At 38.4% G+C, this 18,972-nt stretch overlaps 1 protein-coding gene across 1 annotated transcript in view; it reads left to right on the top strand.

Annotated features, from left to right (window-relative positions):
* IL1RAPL2 (interleukin 1 receptor accessory protein like 2) overlaps nt 1-18,972 on the top strand; it is a 678,833-nt gene that overhangs the window by 640,799 nt on the left and 19,062 nt on the right. The window contains exons 6-7 of the mRNA XM_053579080.1: nt 6,414-6,559; nt 15,099-15,242. Of these exons, the coding sequence (XP_053435055.1) occupies nt 6,414-6,559; nt 15,099-15,242 (290 nt within the window). The remainder of the gene's footprint in view (nt 1-6,413; nt 6,560-15,098; nt 15,243-18,972) is intronic.

Raw genomic sequence — 18,972 nt, 5'->3', positions numbered from 1 at the left:
ACTTTAACATTGTTTAGTGGTATCCCTAGAATTTGCAATATATACTTATAAGTAATCTAAGTCTACTTTCAAGTAACACTATAGCACTTCACTGGTAGTGCTGGTACCTTGTAACAGAGTATTTATATTCTTCCATTGTGTCCCTTGTAATATTTTTCTCACTAACTTTGCCACCAAATATATTATTATTATTGTGAATAAACTGTTGCTGGTTAAATCAAGAGTAAGTAAAAGAAAAGATTTTATTTATCTTTATTTCTTCCTGTTCTAATATTATTCATTTCTTTATGTAGATCCAAATTTCTGACATACATCGTTTTGGTTTTCCCTGAATATATTATTTTAAAAACATTTTTTTTTTACAAGCCAGTTCTAATGGTGACAGATTCTCTCCATTTTTATTTGAGAAAATCTATTTCTCCTATACTTTTGAGGATAATTTAGCTGGATACTGCATTTTAGATTATAGTTGTTTTCTTTCAACACGTTAAGTATTTCACTCCACTTGAAAGCTTCTTGCTTGCATGGTTTTTAAAGAGAAGCCTGATGTATTTCCTATTCTTTTTTTATTCCTCTATAAGTAAGGTGGTTTTATTTTTACCCCCTCTGTCTTTTATAAAGATTGTTTTATTTAATTTTCTGCACTTCGAATATGATATGGTTCGTGTAAGATTTTGGTACTTATTTTTGTGTTGCTTGAGCTTCCCTTATTTGTAGTTTGGTGTCTATCATTAATTTTGGAACTTCTCAGAGATTATTACTGTAAATATTTCTATCATTCCTTTCTTTCTTCTCTTTCCAGCATTTCTATTACATGTATGTTACACCTTTTGAAATTATTTCTAAGTTCTTGTAAGTTTTGTTACATTCTTTTTTATTTTTTCTCTTTATATTTTATTTTAGGAGTTTTCAACTGATGTTATCTTCAAACTCACTGATTCTTTCTTTGGCTGTGAATGGTCTAATAATGAGCTCATCAATGGCATTCTTCACTTACATTACAATGTTTTGATTTCTAGCATTATTTTTATTCTTTCTTAGAGTTTCCATCTCTCTTGCTATATTACTAATCTGTTGATGCATGTCATCTACTTTTTACATTGGAGTCCTTAACATAGTAATCATAGTTATCTTATATTCCCAGCCTGATAACATCAAAATCTTTGCCATATCTGAGTCTGGTTCTGATACTTGCCTTGTCTTTTCAAACTGTAGGGTTTTTGTGTTTTATTTATTAATTTGTTTTTTGTTATTTCAGTTTTTGGATTTTTTTTTTTTTCAGTTTTTGGATTTTTAACAAGCTTTATAATTTTTTATTGAAAGCCAGATCTGATATATTGGGTTAAAAGGAACTAAGGTAAACAGGCCTTTCAAGTGAAATTTTATGTTTATCTGGCTAAAAGATATTCTGTTTACTGCTTGTTATAGCAGTGAGTGTCAGAGGCTGAAATTTCCTCTATTGCTCTTCTTATTATTTCTATTATTTTGTTTGGGTTTTCCTAGAGACTGCTTCTTAAATGGGATCTGAGATTTGTAGTTTTTCAGCCAAAGGCCCTTGTTAGCATAAAGGAGCCTAACTGATGTAGCAATACATATTCCATAATTCTATGATGACCTCAGTCTTTTAGTGAGCTTCTGGGCTGTTATTTTCATACATGTTTCTTGGCTTCCCCCTTCACAATAAGTGAGACTGGAAGCTAGAGGGGTCTTGAGTTGGGTATTTCATTTCTCCTAAGTAGGTTAAGCTTTGTTAAAACCTAAGTAGTTTAGGTTCTTATAAAATAGTTTCTCCCGGGCGGCGCCTGTGGCTCAGTGTAGGGTGCTGGCCCCATATGCCGAGGGTGGTGGGTTCAAACTCGGCTCCGGCCAAACTGCAGCAAAAAAATAGCCGGGCGTTGTGGCGGGCGCCTGTAGTCCCAGCTGCTCGGGAGGCCGAGGCAAGAGAATCGCGTGAGCCCAAGAGTTAGAGGTTGCTGTGAGCTGTGTGACGCCATGGCACTCTACCCAAGGGCGGTACAGTGAGACTCTGTCTCTACAAAAAAAAAAAAAAAAATAGTTTCTCCCAAGGGCAGACTTTTTAAAGGAGAACAGAGTGCTCTGAGCTCATTTAAAAATGGTTACTTTTCCTGGGCGGCGCCTGTGGCTCAGTGAGTAGGGCGCCAGCCCCATATACTGAGGGTGGCGGGTTCAAACCCAGCCCCGGCCAAACTGCAACCAAAAAATAGCTGGGCGTTGTGGCGGGCGCCTGTAGTCCCAGCTGCTCGGGAGGCTGAGGCAAGAGAATCGCATAAGCCCAAGAGTTAGAGGTTGCTGTGAGCCGTGTGACGCCACGGCACTCTACCTGAGGGCGGTACAGTGAGACTCTGTCTCTACAAAAAAAAAAAAAAAAAAAAAGGTTACTTTTCCATTTTCCTCTGCCAAGAAGCATAAGGGGGACATTTCTCCAATCTTCACATTGACGACATGGTAGGGCTCACATACACAAACTCATGAAACGCAGGGTCCCCTTAAGTCTAGGGTCCATGGAGTTTTTAATTCTCAAGCTAGTTATAATGGGCCTCCAGAAATTTATCAATTTAAATGTTCTTACTGATACTGGCTTCTGCTCTTAGAAATCTGATCCCAATACACTGTGATTCTCAGTATTTACCTTTCTGTTAAATTTCTGGGGCAGGAGTTTTCCCTCTGACCTCAATTATCTGATGGACCTAAGAAGAGCTGATAATTTTCTGTCTTTTTAGCTGATTATTTTTTTATTTTGCCAGTGTTCACTGCTACATGTACCTTACTTTAAATGTTACTACTTGAACCACTTTGCTTCCCCCCCCATGGATGTATGCATATGTCCAAAATCTTCAAGTTGTATACATTATATATTTGCATTTTTGTATATCAGTTATATTTCAATAAATCTGTTAAAAAATAAAATCAAAATGCATGTGGTTATTACTAACACCTCCCAAAAGTCATTCCTTCTGAGATCATTTGAAGTATATCCCAGAATTCCCTCACCTGTATCCTCCATTTTGAAACCAGTCTCTGTAATGTCTCTTTCACACATTCTTTAAAAGCCTGCTCCTATATTCCCTTCTGGAAAACTTTTGCTATTTATCTAGCCAGAGCTTTCTCAAACCTTTTTCTACATAATTTAGTCTATAATAGTCTCTTCCTTCTTTGAAATTCTGTTGTAAGCATGACTGTACCATCCTGTTTTACCTCATTCTTTCTACAAATTATTTTCAATTGCATAGGTTTTGTCTCCTCATTTAAATTTTAAAACTTAATGAGAACAGAGACCAGGTATTTTAATGTATATATCTCTTTTATAACAATTATCTAGGATGGAGATAGACACTTATTAGGGATGTGCAAGGAATGCTTAATGGATTATTACATATCAATATTTGCTAGGAAATTATGATAGCTCTGCAGTGATTTACAGACTTAAACACCAATTTGCTCTTTAAGTACAAAAAGTAAGTCACCTCTAGATTTTTCAAGAACTGATAATTAAGACACCTTATATATATTAATAGATGGACCAAGGATCATTTTTCAAACCCTCACTCCAGATTCTTTCTACAGCCTGTGAAGAGCTGTTTTTGGAAACTGCATTAGAAACGAAGAAGGAAAGTCTTGGTTGGGAGGAACAGGATCAACTTTCTGCCCCGTGCCTGGCAAAAGCTATGGCTGCCCGCCATGTGAAGCTTTAAATCAAACTGAATTTGTGGTGTCTAAGCAGCTTCTGGAACTACAGAGGGTTCTTCCATAGCCGGTCACACAAAGCTAAAAGCATTTGAATGTGGTAGAATTTACCAATTGCAGCAAGAAAGCAAAAATCAACGTCAGCCACGAATATAGTAAATTTCCAGTTTTTTCTTGGTTAGGTACATTTTGCAAGAGAGGAAAGAAAGGGAAATGATAGTTTTAGTTGAGAAGAAAAATAATTAATAGAAAGACTAACAGTATTATCCTTACCTGGTTCAGAGATAATACATAAATATAAAGGGCTTCAAATTTTAGTACGGGAGACTCTCAGATTCTAGGAACTCTCTTCTACCAACCCAACTTGAATCCCTTCCTTCACTCATATGGGAAACAGAATAAATTAAGCTAAATCAATATTAAATGTCAATAAATGTTAAGTACAAATGTTTTTGCAGTAGCCAATATATAAATAATCTACGTTCATAAAATGAGATGTTGATATGTAATAATACTCCTTTGCATCTGCACAGTGCTATTTACTTTTCAAATCACTTTAACCCATTTTACCCTCACAAATGTTAAGGTAAGTATGGTAGTTATTTTTCCCAGTTTAAAGATGAGTTAAATTAGCCGGGCATTGTGGCAGGCGCCTGTAGTCCCAGCTGCTGGGGAGGCTGAGGCAAGAGAATCACATAAGCCCAAGAGCTGGAGGTTGCTGTGAGCCGTGTGACGCCACGGCACTCTACCGAGGACAGTAAAGTGAGACTGTCTCTACAAAAAAAAATGAGTTAAATTAAGCTATCATAGAGTTAATGACTTTGTATGGGCCCAGCTTGTGCTTGTAAGTGGGAGGCATGTACTCAGAAACCAGTTTTCTCTAAGCACAGTCAACTTTTCCAATGTTATGCTCAATGCTAGTAAACCAGAAGGGCCTTCGCTACATTTATACTCAAGTGTCCAAGAAGGAAAAAAGAATTACTTATGGTTCTCCAATTTTCCATCTAAAATATTTCATGCTATCAAATATATTTATTTAAGAACCTACCACAGGGCGGCGCCTTTGGCTCAGTCGGTAAGGCGCCGGCCCCATATACCGAGGGTGATGGGTCCAAACCCGGCCCTGGCCAAACTGCAACCAAAAAATAGCCCGGCGTTGTGGCGGGCGCCTGTAGTCCCAGCTACTCGGGAGGCTGAGGCAAGAGAATCGCTTAGGCCCAGGAGTTGGAGGTTGCTGTGAGCTGTGTGAGGCCACGGCACTCTACCGAGGGCCATAAAGTGAGACCCTGTCTCTACCAAAAAAAAAAAAAAAAAACCTACCACAGAACTTAACTGCAGATTGCCACCATGTAAACACATGATTTGCTTTTTCTTTGGCTAAAGGCAGAATATAGAAAAGAAAAGTTGGGAGGGTACCCACTTCTACCTCATCTGCAGGTAGCTGGCTGTTAGTGAGATTATAACTCTCCAAAGAAACAGGAGGCATACACCTAAGGAAAGAATGGCAGCCACTCAGGCCCTTTGTGAAGAACACCTGTTCCTGGTCATTCCTTTGTACCTCCACTTGAGAAAGGAAGGAGAAAGAGGAGGAGGAGAAGGAGAAAAAAAATAGTACTAGGAGAAAAAGTTACATGGGGGGGGTGTCATGGCGTTTGGCACACCTCTTGCGGGAGGAACACATTTATAAGAGGGACTTTGCCTGACAAATGCAATTACTGTAACCTGATTCTTTGTACCCTCAATGAATTCCCAACAATAAAAAAAGTCAAATAGAGCAGGATTTCTCCTATGACAGCAGAAAGCAGAAGGATGAGTGGAGAACAGTACCTGGAGAAATCAGGGTCATGGGAATGTTAGCATCAGTGGGGAAGACATCGGGTACAGGTACATGACTGCATTGGACAAAAGCCCAGAGAAAAGCAGAGAATAGGCTTCTCACCAATGTTTGGAGGGACAGAAGGCCACTAAACATCTTCAACCATTTTCAAGGCCCCCTTCTTTACCTCTTTAGCTTACTACTGTCAAAACTCTACCTCTGACACAAAACCTATACTCCTGCAGATTTTGTCCCTTTATGCCATGGTGGAAAAATCCAATTGGTTTTCTTTTTTTTTTTTTTTTTTTGTAGAGACAGAGTCTTACTTTATGGCCCTCCGTAGAGTGCCATGGCATCACACAGCTCACAGCAACCTCCAACTCCTGGGCTTAAGGCGATTCTCTTGCCTCAGCCTCCCAAGTAGCTGGGACTACAGGCGCCCGCCACAACGCCCAGCTATTTTTTGGTTGCAGTTCAGCCGGGGCCGGGTTTGAACCTGCCACCCTCGGTATATGGGGCCGACGCCCTACCAACTGAGCCACCAGCGCCGCCTCCCAATTGGTTTTCATAAACTCAGTTTAGAACATAGAACTCAGTGTTTCCTCCTTTTTGCCACAAAAATAACATTAGCTTTATTTATCAAAGCCTAAAGACGTGTTAATGTGTCATTTTGCTGAGTGAATTCCTCAATTCTTTTCTTTCCCATCCATACTTCATGTCAAGAGTTATTTTTTGTGTTTTCATATTGAAGGTCCCAACCACGCATAGACCCAACCACTACTCTCCACGCTTACCAGAGACCTATATGAGCTGCATAACCATTATAGACTTTGCATTGATTCTTTCGGCCCAAATTAAGCCAATTCAGCAAAGAATCCTGTCTTTATTTCAGGCTCCTCAAAGAGCATCTTGGAGAAAAAGAAGTTGAGTTGACGCTCATCTTTGATTCAGTGGTGGAAGCTGACCTGGCGAATTATACCTGCCATGTAGAAAACCGAAATGGACGGAAACATGCCAGCGTTCTGCTGCGTAAAAAGGGTATTTATTTTTATAACTATAACCATGGTTTGTTTGGCTACCAATAACTACTGAAGTTAGATGTATTTCCTGGCTTCATTTTATCATTTAGTATCAACTTCTATTAACCATTTTGTCCTTTTCAGAAAAAAGATCTCTCTTGCTGTGCATATTAGCAAATGTTCTCACTCACTCTCTAGCTGGCTAGCCAGGTTTGAACCCACCACTCCCGGTATATGGGGCCAGCACCCTACGTTCATAAAATGAGATGTTGATATTTAATAACACTCCTTTGCATCTGCACAGTGCTATTTACTTTTCAAATCACTTTAACCCATTTTACCCTCACAAATGTTAAGGTAAGTATGGTAGTTAGTTTTCCCAATTTAAAGATGAGTTAAATTAGCCGGGCATTGTGGCAGGCGCCTGTAGTCCCAGCTGCTGGGGAGGCTGAGGCAAGAGAATCACATAAGCCCAAGAGCTGGAGGTTGCTGTGAGCCGTGTGACGCCACGGCACTCTACCGAGGACAGTAAAGTGAGACTGTCTCTACAAAAAAAAATGAGTTAAATTAAGCTATCATAGAGTTAATGACTTTGTATGGGCCCAGCTTGTGCTTGTAAGTGGGAGGCATGTACTCAGAAACCAGTTTTCTCTAAGCACAGTCAACTTTTCCAATGTTATGCTCAATGCTAGTAAACCAGAAGGGCCTTCGCTACATTTATACTCAAGTGTCCAAGAAGGAAAAAAGAATTACTTATGAGGGCGGCGCAACCAAAAACTGCAAGAAATAAAATAAAATAAAATAAAATAAAATAAAATAAAAATAAAAGAGTCTAATATAGAAAGGGAGTTTAAGAGACCCAGGTTGACAGCCATGTGGTTGAAGAGCACTAAGTTGTCTGATGAGACTCCATGACCTTTAGTTTCTTTATCTATAAAATAAAGTTAATAACATCTACCTTGCAGAGTCACTTTGAGGGTCAAATGATAATGATATGATGGATGTGAAATATACCATGCCCAACAGTGTTTGTTATCACATAGAACTTGGATAATTGTTTCCCTAATATTTAGTCCACCCATACGAAGAACAGGCATTCATTATGTCCAAATACCTTACAGAAGGACAGTTTATTCCTGTCTACCTCAGTCTTATGTCCGATGCAGAGATTATCCAAGCCAGACCCTGCTACTGCACCTCTTTATCCTCACACCTTGGGCTGTGTCTAGCTACTAATAAGCACTCAGAATCCATTCTGGTCAAATGGATGATTAAAGTTCTCTTTTATTTGTTGAGGACTTAAGTGTAATAAGCACCATGCTCAGTGCTACATACATGCAATGAACATCCCCAAGTCCTCTTGGAACTGATAGTCTGCAGAGATTAGAACACAAAGACAAACATTAAACCAAAAATTACACAAAAGAGAATATTACTATAAAAAACCTGCTGTGAGGAAAAATAATGGAAGCCCTATATCATTCAGCCAGTGTAGACAGAAATAGTCCTATTTGAGTTTTAAAGTCAATCCATTTCTCTTTAATAAGTATAACAGCAACCAGTAGCCCTTAAAATTCTAAAAATCTCACTCCAGAAATCAAGAACCACTATACAACTCTGCTGCCTCCCAGGATTTCTACTAGGAAATCTGTCTAAATCATGAAAAACTGATGATATTAATTTTCATCTTCCTAATATTTAAATATTAGAGTTCCCTGGAGTTCAAGTCTCTTCTTCTCACTTACTCCCTTGTGATTTCGTTCATTCTTCAGGAATCTCATGGTTTTGCTCACCACTTACGTGCTAAGAACTCCCAAATATATCTGTAGCCTGGACTTCTCACCTGAACCCTAGACTTGTATACTCACTTGCCTATTCAACAATGCTATTTTGAGATTTAGTAGGCCTACCAACCTCAGCTTGTCCCAAACAGGATTTATAATTTCTCCTCCCCATGAACCTGATCCTGCAATCCCCTTCTTTATCCCCATCACCATCCGACCTGTTGTTCAGGCCAAAAATCCTTCCTGTTGCTTAGTGTCATCCTTTACTTTTTCTTTTTTCTGCTTACACTCTTTATCTAGTGTGCCAGTAAATCCTATGGCTCTACAATTAAAGCCTGTCCAGACTCGGAGCACCTCCCCCACCTCACTGCCCCCACCCTCATCTGAGCCACCAGCACCAATTGGCTAGATCACAGCAATGGCCTTCTAACTGGTCTCCCTACTTCCACCCGGGTCCCCTCACGGTCTGTGCTTATCACAGTAGCCAGAGGATCATTTAAATATGAAAGCCAGATCACATTATTACCCTGATCAGAACCACCTGATCATAGATCCATCTCTGTTACGGTTAGAATGAAATCCCAAATCCTTACCATGTCCTGTAAGGCACTCCATAGTCTCTTCTTCTGATCTCATTTTCTGCTACCTCCGGCCTCAAACATTATATACAGGAGCCTCCTTTCTACTTCCCATGCTCATCAAGCACCTGTCTCAGGTCCTTTGTACTCATCACTTCCTCTGCCTAGAACACTCTTCCCCCAGCCAGCCCCATGACTCCATTTCCCTCCTCGTTCAGTTCTCTGCTTAAGTATTATCTACTCAGTAGGCTTCCTTGGCTACCTTACATAAAATAGTATTAACCCTTCATTTCCTTTCTCCTCTAACTTGGCTCTATTTCTTTGTATTGTACCTATTACCCTTTGATTACATTACCTGTTTATTTGCTTGTCTTCTTCCCCCGACTAGAGGGCCAGCACAATGGAGTAAAGGGTGGCTAACAGGGATTGGTAAAAAAAGGGTTTGATCTCTTATTTTTGTCTTTACTAATATCTGCCCGGGGTTAACTACATGCATTTTATCTTTTCAAAGATTTTTGCTTTCCAGGGGTTGAAAACTGAAAGACCTAGAGCCAGACAGATATTGAATTTTTTTTAAAAGAGGACTAGAGGCTTGGCATCTGTAGCTCAGTGGTTATGGCGCCAGCCACATACACTGAGGCTGGCGGGTTCAAACCCGGCCCGGGCCAGCTAAACAACAATGGCAACTGCAACAAAAAATAGCCAGGCATTGTGGCAGGTGCCTATAGTCCCAGCTACTTGGGAGGCTGAGGCAAGAGAATTGCTTAAGCCCAGGAGTTTGAGGTTGCTGTGAGCTGTGATGCCACGGCAGTCTATCGAGGGTGAGATAGTGAGACTCTGTCTCAAAAACAATGAAATGAAATAAAAATAAAAATAAATAAATAAAAGGGGACTAGATATTAGAGAAAACAAAACATAGACCAGAGAAAACATGTTGCCCCTTGCTTTAAAGGGGCAACAACTATTCATTCTAGAACATTGTTGCTGTGCTTGCTAGAATGTAGTCCCAGGGATAAGAGAGCTTCAGTGAAGCTGAAAGACTGGATATGAAATCTTGTGGTTCTTAAATATTAGTGTTCATTTTTTGAAACCTTGTATAACCCCAAAAAAGCATTTTTTTTTTCTTTTGGCCTATGGTATATAAGTTTGACTCTCTGTTCTAGGTAGTATTAAATTTTTTCACTGTGATTTGCAAAAAGATGCAGTTAATCTTCCTTCACTTGGTTGCTTTAGGAGCTCTTGACAATATGGTAAAATCCCCAAAAAGGGCAAGAATCCCTGTGGCTCTGGCCTAAAGTTTTTGGTCAGACCAAGGTCTGGCTCATTTTGAGAAACTTTGTATCTTTTCAGTGGATCTGGACATTTTAGGCTTTATCACCGCATACGCTTGCCTCAGTGGTAGTGTTCCCACCTGGAATGTGAGAATGGGTTGTTTAATGGAACAATGACTTCTTGATGAGCTCCAAGACAAGTTTTTTAAATGCCCTAAGTGATCATTATGTGATAAATCCTTTCATAAAGCGAAAAGGCCTTTTAAAAATGAAAACTCACCTCTGATAAATGTTATTAACAAGATCAGGTTTTGTGAAAGGAAGATATTCCTTACCCACGCATCGTCTACTGCACATACCACTTCTTTATTCTCTGATTAACTAGAGAATTTCCCAATAAGTACAACTAGAATTTGAGTAAGATGTCCATACTAAATTCTTTCTTTGGTGAGCCAAGGGCGTGAACTTAGGCTAAAGTAATCCTAATAATTATTTCTGCTTCTCTGTACAAACTCACTTTCTCACAAATCAGAGGCATTTCAAGCAATCTGCTACTGCTCCACCCTGGCACCTCAAATGTATATAGGAAGCTTTCTTAATCTATCCAGGCTGCTATAACAAAATACCTGAGACTGGGTAATTTATAAGCAACAGAAATGTATTGATTATAGTTCTAGAGGCTGGAATGTTCAAGATCAAGAGTCAGCAGATTTGTGTCTGATAAAGATTCATTCCTCATTTTCATCTGAGACATCACCCAAATGGTCTTTGCCATCCATATTTTTACCAGCATTCTGATCACAACCACTTAGGTAATCTCTGAATAATTGAAGCTTTCTCTGCTGCTTTCCTCTTCTTCTGAGCCCCCACCAGAATCACTCTTATGGCACATTTCACAGTAATATACCTTGAAACTCTTCTCACCATTACCCATTACATACCTCCAAAGTTGGTTTCACATCTTTTGGTATCTGTTATAGCAACACACACACACACACACACACACACACACACACACACCTGCCCAGTACCAATTTCTTAGTCTATTTGATGCTGTAGCAAGATACCTTGGACTGGTAGTGTATAAACAACAGAAATTTATTCATTCACAGTTCTGGAGGCTAGGAAGTCCAAGATCAAGGCACCAACAAATGTGCTGTCTGGCAAGGGTCCATTCCTCAGAGATGACACCTTCTATGTGATCTTATATGGCAGTAGGAGCAAACAGGCTCCCTCAGACTCCTCTCATAAGGACACTAATCCCACTCAGGAAGGCTCCATCCTCATGACCTAATCATACCCCCAGAGGTCTCCCTTTTAGTATCATCACCTTGGGGGTTAGGTTTCAACACATGTGTTTGGAACAAACATTCCGATCATGGCAGAAGCCCTCTGGTGGGATCTTCTAACCTGCTTCCCAACTTATGAGTCAGATGAGCAAACTCCAAGATTCCCAGCCTTCCCTCTCCCCAGTTCCTTGTCTTTAACTGCTATTTGTCCCATCCTATAACATCTGATCTTTGTATTCACCGTGAAAAAAATATTTAGATTCCAACTAACAAGGTTAAAAAGAGCTAGATTTGTACTTAGGGTGCCTAGAAAAAGTGATAACCCTGTAAATATTTGCTGTTCTCACAACAGCTGTCTTTGTGAAGTGTATACAAGACACAACCCAAATAAAATGACTTTTAGGTTCTCAGTCAGGAAATGTTCCTAGAAGTATAGGTCCTGCTGAGATTGAAAATAGAAGACAAAAGAAAAGCCAGGTGTCATTTGGGTGATGGCAATTCTGCCCTCTGATTATAGGATAGATGTTTCCCTTTGATGTGACTGCCTGGGCTGAATCAAAGAGTAGTGGTTGAGTCTCAGGGCCTAGGTCCACAGTTTTCAACTTAAACAGCCATCATTACATAATATCGTTCAAAGACATTTTTATAAAATGGACCCCAAAACCACAAAGATACTTTTTAAACCACGGTTTTCTTCCATAAATTTGCTGCTGAAAAAGGTGTCTGCTACTTGAGAGCACAAATTGTTCCTGCTGCTGAAGTTTTCCATCTACCTAATAGCAACTCTCCTCTGTAAATAACATAGAAATTGCTGAAAAACTTCCCATTCCCTGACTTTGAAAACAGTTGAAAGCTGTTCTTACCAGGGAGAGAGAGAGAAACCAGAAAAGAGACCAAAAAATTTACAGCAGAAAATGAACATCTTACAACAGAAAACAAACCATTTTGAATCAGGTCAATCAATGCCCCAAGATGAAAGAGAAGTTGATTTTCTGGATAACAGAGGAAACCATATTGCTCCATCAATTTAATATTGGCTATTAAGAATGTTTAATTGATGTAAGCTGGTGAGAAAACAGGGGAGAATTGTGATTTGTAGCTCTCAGAGGCTTAATAAGCAAGCCTGCTTTCTTTCCCACATAAAGGAAGGCAGTGGTTCTTGGGGAGCCACTTTCTGTAAAGAGGGAAAGAGGCAACACTAACGTGTGGTGGGATTTTTTTTTTTCCTGAAATTTTGTGGCTTTATTTTCAAATTGACTACGCCTTGCAGCAGGCAAGATGGAGAGATTGCAATTTCCTATCTCTACTCACCGTGTGTCCCCTCATAATCCTCCTTGTTCTATTTTGTCCTACACAGCAACCTCATTCTCTTCCTTTTCCATCCTTCCCCCACTCCCTTACACAACGTCAGCGATATTTATTTGTGTTTCTTACAGTTCCACTCTATGACTCTCTTCATTGGCTGTACTGTGTCTGGCCATCATCATCTCTTCTTTTACTCCACTTCTTTTCCAAGGCTAAATTCCCTCTCTCCCCACAAAACCTAACACTTCTCTTTATATGTTGGACTCCGGGGAAGCCGTCCTTCCTCCCTGGCTAAAGCTACATGATTCTGCAGTACCTTCCAGTGAAGTGGCTGAGAGCTCCCAGTTCTTTTATTCTGCCTGATGAATTGTGGTTTATCTTCCTCCCTTAGAACTAAAAGGGCAGAAGCAGTCAAAATTTGCTGTAAGTCTCATGTTGTCAAGAAGCACATGTTCTATGGAAGAACATGTAGAAGGCTTTCTGTTGTCACTTACACACTTTATACACTGGAGTGGATATAAAGCTGTGGTGTAAGAAAAAGAACCTTGATTTTCAAGTTAGGAGACCTGGACTTACGTCCCAATTTGGCTACTTTTTAGGTGTATGACCTTGGGTAAGTGATATAAACTACTGAGTCTCATATTCTTCATCTATAGATTTGGAGCAATATTCTTGCCCTAAGGATTATTTAGATTTGCAAAGGTGTCCAACATGCAGCCCCTGGCTGCATGCAAATTATGTGAGGACTATTTTGTGTATCTGTGGTGTTGGATATCATCAAAACTATGCACAGACCTTTTTTAAATGCTTATCAGCTTTTATTAGTGTTTGTATATTTAATGTGTGGCCCAAGACAACTCTTCTTTTAATGTGTGACAGAGAAGAAAATAAGGTTAGAGAGCCCTGATAGATAACAGACTAGTTGAAAATGTTTATCTTTAATATATTACTTGTATATATTATATGTTTTATTTCTTTATAATCTATAATGTGCTAAATAGACCTTAATTATTACATTAAGCCTGACTAATGTTTCTTAAGCAATAATCCTATATAGAGATAGATAGGGACATTCACAAAGAAATGAATGATAGCCTGTCATAGTCAGCAATTTGATTTTGACACTGCCTTAGAATTGAAACATACAGGGAGACTAACTGATGTCAACCAAACTCACGAGGAACTAATGTACAAACTAGAATGTCACCCCCTTTTCCAGTTTCTAGTTACAGTATAAGCTGAATTAGTAACAAAAGAGTCATTGGTAATTAATTATGTAATTAGATTAAAGGCAGGTTAGCTAATCTTATAGGCAATTTCATTCAATTATGATGAACCCAATGATGTCCGTTCCCACAAGGGAAAGTATGTCTTTAGTCTTGTTTCTCCCAGTTTTAGCATTTCTTCTCTGATCATTGCTGAACTCATGTTCTAAATTCTCCTCTGACTTCCCATTTCCATAAATTCCATGATACCTTCCCCTCTTTTGATGATATACTCTTTCAATTGGTTAATGTCGCTAATGAAGCTACAGGTAAGTCACTGTTCCCTAATGCTGGGAGACTTTATGTCTTTATCCATTATGTGTTGACTTAACTCTTCCAATGCCCAGAGTTCTAGGAAAGTCCCCACTGGAGCAACCTAAGGCTACTACCAAGTAACCCGGTGTCAAAGAGGCCAAGTGATTATCCTGGATTTCTCATTCTGTTTTAGCTCCACTAGGCATATTATATCACAAACTTATTAGAGTGATTTATTCAAATAAGTAGAGGGAATGGATAAGCTAATTTCTCCTGCTTACCTTGTATTAGATATTGTTCCACTGGGATTAAAAGAAACAGTTAAATTCTGCAAACTCATTAGATTTTATTTTATTTTGAAACTAATTTTATGATGTTGTTTCCTGTAGAAGAATAGGGCCTGTGGCCTGTGAAGTAGTAATTTTGCTAAGCCAATAAGATAATTTAACAGAAATAAGAAAATATTGGCCCTGAACCTAGAATAGAGTAGCTTTAATAGTTCTCTCACATACACTTAAAACAAATGTACATATATGAAATCTGTTATAGACATGTCCAAAACAAATTTGGAGTAACTATTCCTTTCCAGATAGACTTACCACTTTTAATAATAAATTAATCGAATCTTTAAAGAGACTTAATTCTACAAAGGTTTGAATCATACAAAATACCAAGAGCAAAACTACTTCATTAAGCAAGATTCTTCTGGAAAGAAAAGCAGAATGGATGATCTTTCAGACTAGAAAAATATGGAAAGATCCCAACTGTTGCAAATTTAATATCCTTTTTCTATTTATTCTGTTTGCTCTAGATTTAATCTACAAAATTGAGCTTGCCGGGGGCCTGGGAGCTATATTCCTCCTCCTTATACTGCTAGTAGTCATCTACAAATGCTACCATATTGAATTGATGCTCTTCTACCGACAGCGTTTTGGAAGTGATGAAACTGCTGATGGTAAGATATCTCTTACTGTTCAAATATAATTAACAGATATGCATTTGTGATTATATAAGAGAATATACCTATTCTTAGGATATAGACACTGAAATATTTAGGGATAAAAGCCTATGTCAAACGCAACTTATCCACAAGTAGCTCAGTAATAGATTATTTATCTATCAAGAAAAAGAGAAAAGTTTACATTGTTTGCATTTGTTGGGCCCTTCACGCATGGGGGTACCCTTATATTCATCTGAAACAAACAAATAAACAAACAAAAACCTTTCCCAACTTAGGGGAAAAGACATAAGAAGAGAAAATATTAATAGAAGGTAAATGCTAGTGAAGCATATATGTATATTTTTTGAAATAGCTTTATCTTTCTAATGTTCCTATACATTTAAAATTATTTCCAAATAAAAGTTTAACAAGGAGACATTAGCTGGTCAGGAGATAAAATAATTGCTGCCATACTCCTTCTCCTTAGCAAGAAACAAAATTAAAATTCAATTCCACTTTTTTGTTCAGAAAAATTCAAATTTAGGTACGAATCATTTTTAGCCATTACTACCATCAGTAAAACAATCATGGGAGAAACAGATTAAAAGCTATAGAGATACTACTTTTAAAGCTCAAAATACACAGACCTACATATTTTGGATGCTTATTATACCAGTATCAAACAAAGGATAAAAATTCAGACTGTAGCTTATAATTTTGTTAGGTTTGCTGTTTATAACTTTTAGAAATCTCATGGATGAAATATCAATAAAGCATTGTACTGAGCCTTGTTTCTTTAAACATTCAAAAAATGCTTTCATTTTTTCAAGATAAATTGCCAACTTTGCAACAAAGAAATGATGACATGTTACTCCTTTCCCAAATACTATAAGCTATGGAAATATTTAGAATGCCATAGGTAAGCCAAAAAAAATTTTTTAAGAGTCCAATTTGGAAATAATTACTTTTAAAGAGCAGATTTGAAACTTACTTTTCATTGTACTGAAGTTAGTATACATTATGGCTTTTGCTTATCTTTTTTGAGTTGATCTTACGTCAAAGGAAAGGAATTAAAAATTTTGTTTTTGTATTTATAATGTTAGAACATCAAAAATTTTGAGGAATCTTTGATTTTGGCTTTATTGCTACTCTTTTGTAAACGATGATATGAGTAGATTTTAGTTGACTCTTACGTTTTCACAGTAAATTAGAGAAATGCTCTTTGGTGAGTATATATGTATGCTCATTTTTGAATCTACACGTTTACCTACCAAGTACTACAGATTTTTTTTTTTTTTTTTTTTTTTTTGTAGAGACAGAGTTTTACTTTATGGCCCTTGGTAGAGTGCCATGGCATCATACAGCTCACAGCAACCTTTAACTCCTGGGCTTAAGCGATTCTCTTACCTCAGCCTCCCGAGTAGCTGGGACTACAGGCACCCGCCACAACACCCGGCTATTTTTTTTTTTTTGTTGTTGCAGTTCAGCTGGGGCTGGGTTTGAACCCGCCACCCTTGGTATATGGGGCCGGCGCCTTACCGACTGAGCCACAGGTACTGCCTGTACTACAGATTTTTATTCAGGCATATCTTCAGAATGAGAAATTAGAACCTGTTTCAATAATTATTACATATTTTATGAATATATATGAGCATGTGGTCAATTACTCTCAATTCCTGTATACTACAGTTAACATTGAAAAATGTGACTTCTTACCTGTACACAGAAAATAACTAGATGGGGTATGTTATTGAAGAAAATATCAGTGGTTGCCAACAAGTGGCTAAGGTATCTAGTGGGTCAAGTAAAAGATGTATTGTCTATATAAAAGAACATGAAAGGGAGGGAGGTTCCTATGATTCATTTGTTTTGAGTCCTGATTAAAAGCAATTTTTAATGTCTATAAGAGATGATAGAATTTATTAGCTTAATCTGCAATAATTAATTACTTTTAATCACCTATACCCAATGACCAAGACTAACTGATCCATTATAGTATGTATGTGTAAGATTAAGTTCATACCAATATGGTAAGGAGTTTTCAGGGATCAAATACAGTAGAAGGTCCATAGTTGACCACCTCCCTACATTGACCACCCCCTTAAGTTGACCTTACTTTTATAGACCGACACACACTGCACGTATGTATCAGTACAGTAGGCCTAGTTCCTTATGTCAACCACCTCTGTATGTTGACCAGTTTGTCATAGTCCCTTGAGTGGTCAACGTACAGAGAGGTTCTACTGTATTCCATTTTGCGTCTTTTTCTCCTACATGGCCCGTGTGGTCAAAGGATCCAGTACGTAGAGCATTTTGATTAGAGAATTGTATGCATTGACTCTAAACCCATTGTTTGGGGGGAAATGCAATAAGAAGGGAGGGCCCTTTACAGAAAGTTAAAATATTTTATATTCCTATATGGAACCTTGGACCTTAAGTACACAACCTCTATACCAGCTGAATAGAGTATAAAAAAGTCAGCAGCTCTGTGGTGAGGATGAATAAATTAATTTTAATGCTCTTTTAGAAATATCTAGTAGCATACTGCCAAATGTCAGCCAGATAATCTACCAAATTTTTCATTTATACATTTAAATATTTTAACATCTTGTAGACACAACTTAAGTTTATCCACATACGTTTTCTTCGTGTTTTTTCTTTGACCACATCTATAGTGGCATTTGCTGAAAGTTCTTATAAAAATGTGTTTTGTTTTGTTTTGTTTTTGAGACAAAGTCTCACTATGTCGCCCTCAGCAGAATGCCGTGGCGTCACAGCTCACAGCAACCTCAAACTCTTGGGCTTAAGCAATTCTCTTGCCTCAGCTTGCCAAATAGCTGGGACTACAAGCACCCACCACAACACCTGGCTATTTTTTTGTTGCATTTGTCATTGTTGTTTAGCTGGCCGGGGCCAGGTTCGAACCCTCCAGCCTCAGTGCATGTGGCTGGCACCATAACCACTGTGCTATGGTCACCAAGCCAAAAATGTGTTATTTTTATAAAATAAAATCCATCCAAGAAACTTTGACTTCTTAGCCATTTTTAAAATTTAATTTGTTTTATTTCATCCCACCCAATAATGATTGCTTTGTTTATTCAACTTCTCTGTTTTTGAGTCATTAAATATTTATTCAGTGTCTATTCTGTGGCAGCCAGTATGGATAATACATTTACTTATATTCTTCATCTGGATCAACATTACACACATATGTACACACACAGGCACTGTGGTAGGCACTAGGTATATAATAGTTGACAAGGTCACATAGTCTCGGCACTTTAGAAGCTAAGGGTTTAGCAGAGCCACAGAACAACTGGATTCTAAACAGGAAGGGCTTCTTGATCATGAACATGATTAAAATTAGATTTATGAACAGAGAAGGACAGGTGTGACAGCAAGGAAAATTCTTCCACAGCAAGTTAGTTCCCTTCCTTATAACTTCTGTCCTCATTAGGAACAACATACCTGCCGTGACCACCATGCCAGACCTCTCTTCCTTGTCATTCTCTGTCTGTGTTGTGCTCTGCTTTCCAGTTCCTCACATGAGCTTAGTCAGCATGAATTAGCACAGAGGAAGGCTCATTAGCCCTGACTTGGAAGAGTGGTGTCGCTGAAGTGCCTCCCAGTTTTAAAACAAGTTTCAGGCTTTGCTGTTCCCCTTATTTGCATCATGCTGTGCTTTCCATCTTGCCCCTCTTTGTGAGCAACAGCTGCAACTATTCATGAGGTTTTCTTGGCTGTC

Source organism: Nycticebus coucang, chromosome X, assembly GCF_027406575.1.
Source record: "Nycticebus coucang isolate mNycCou1 chromosome X, mNycCou1.pri, whole genome shotgun sequence".
Classification (NCBI taxonomy): Eukaryota; Metazoa; Chordata; class Mammalia; order Primates; family Lorisidae; genus Nycticebus; species Nycticebus coucang.
Note: the sequence above shows the minus strand (reverse complement) of the source record. Positions and strands in the feature narration are given on the sequence as shown.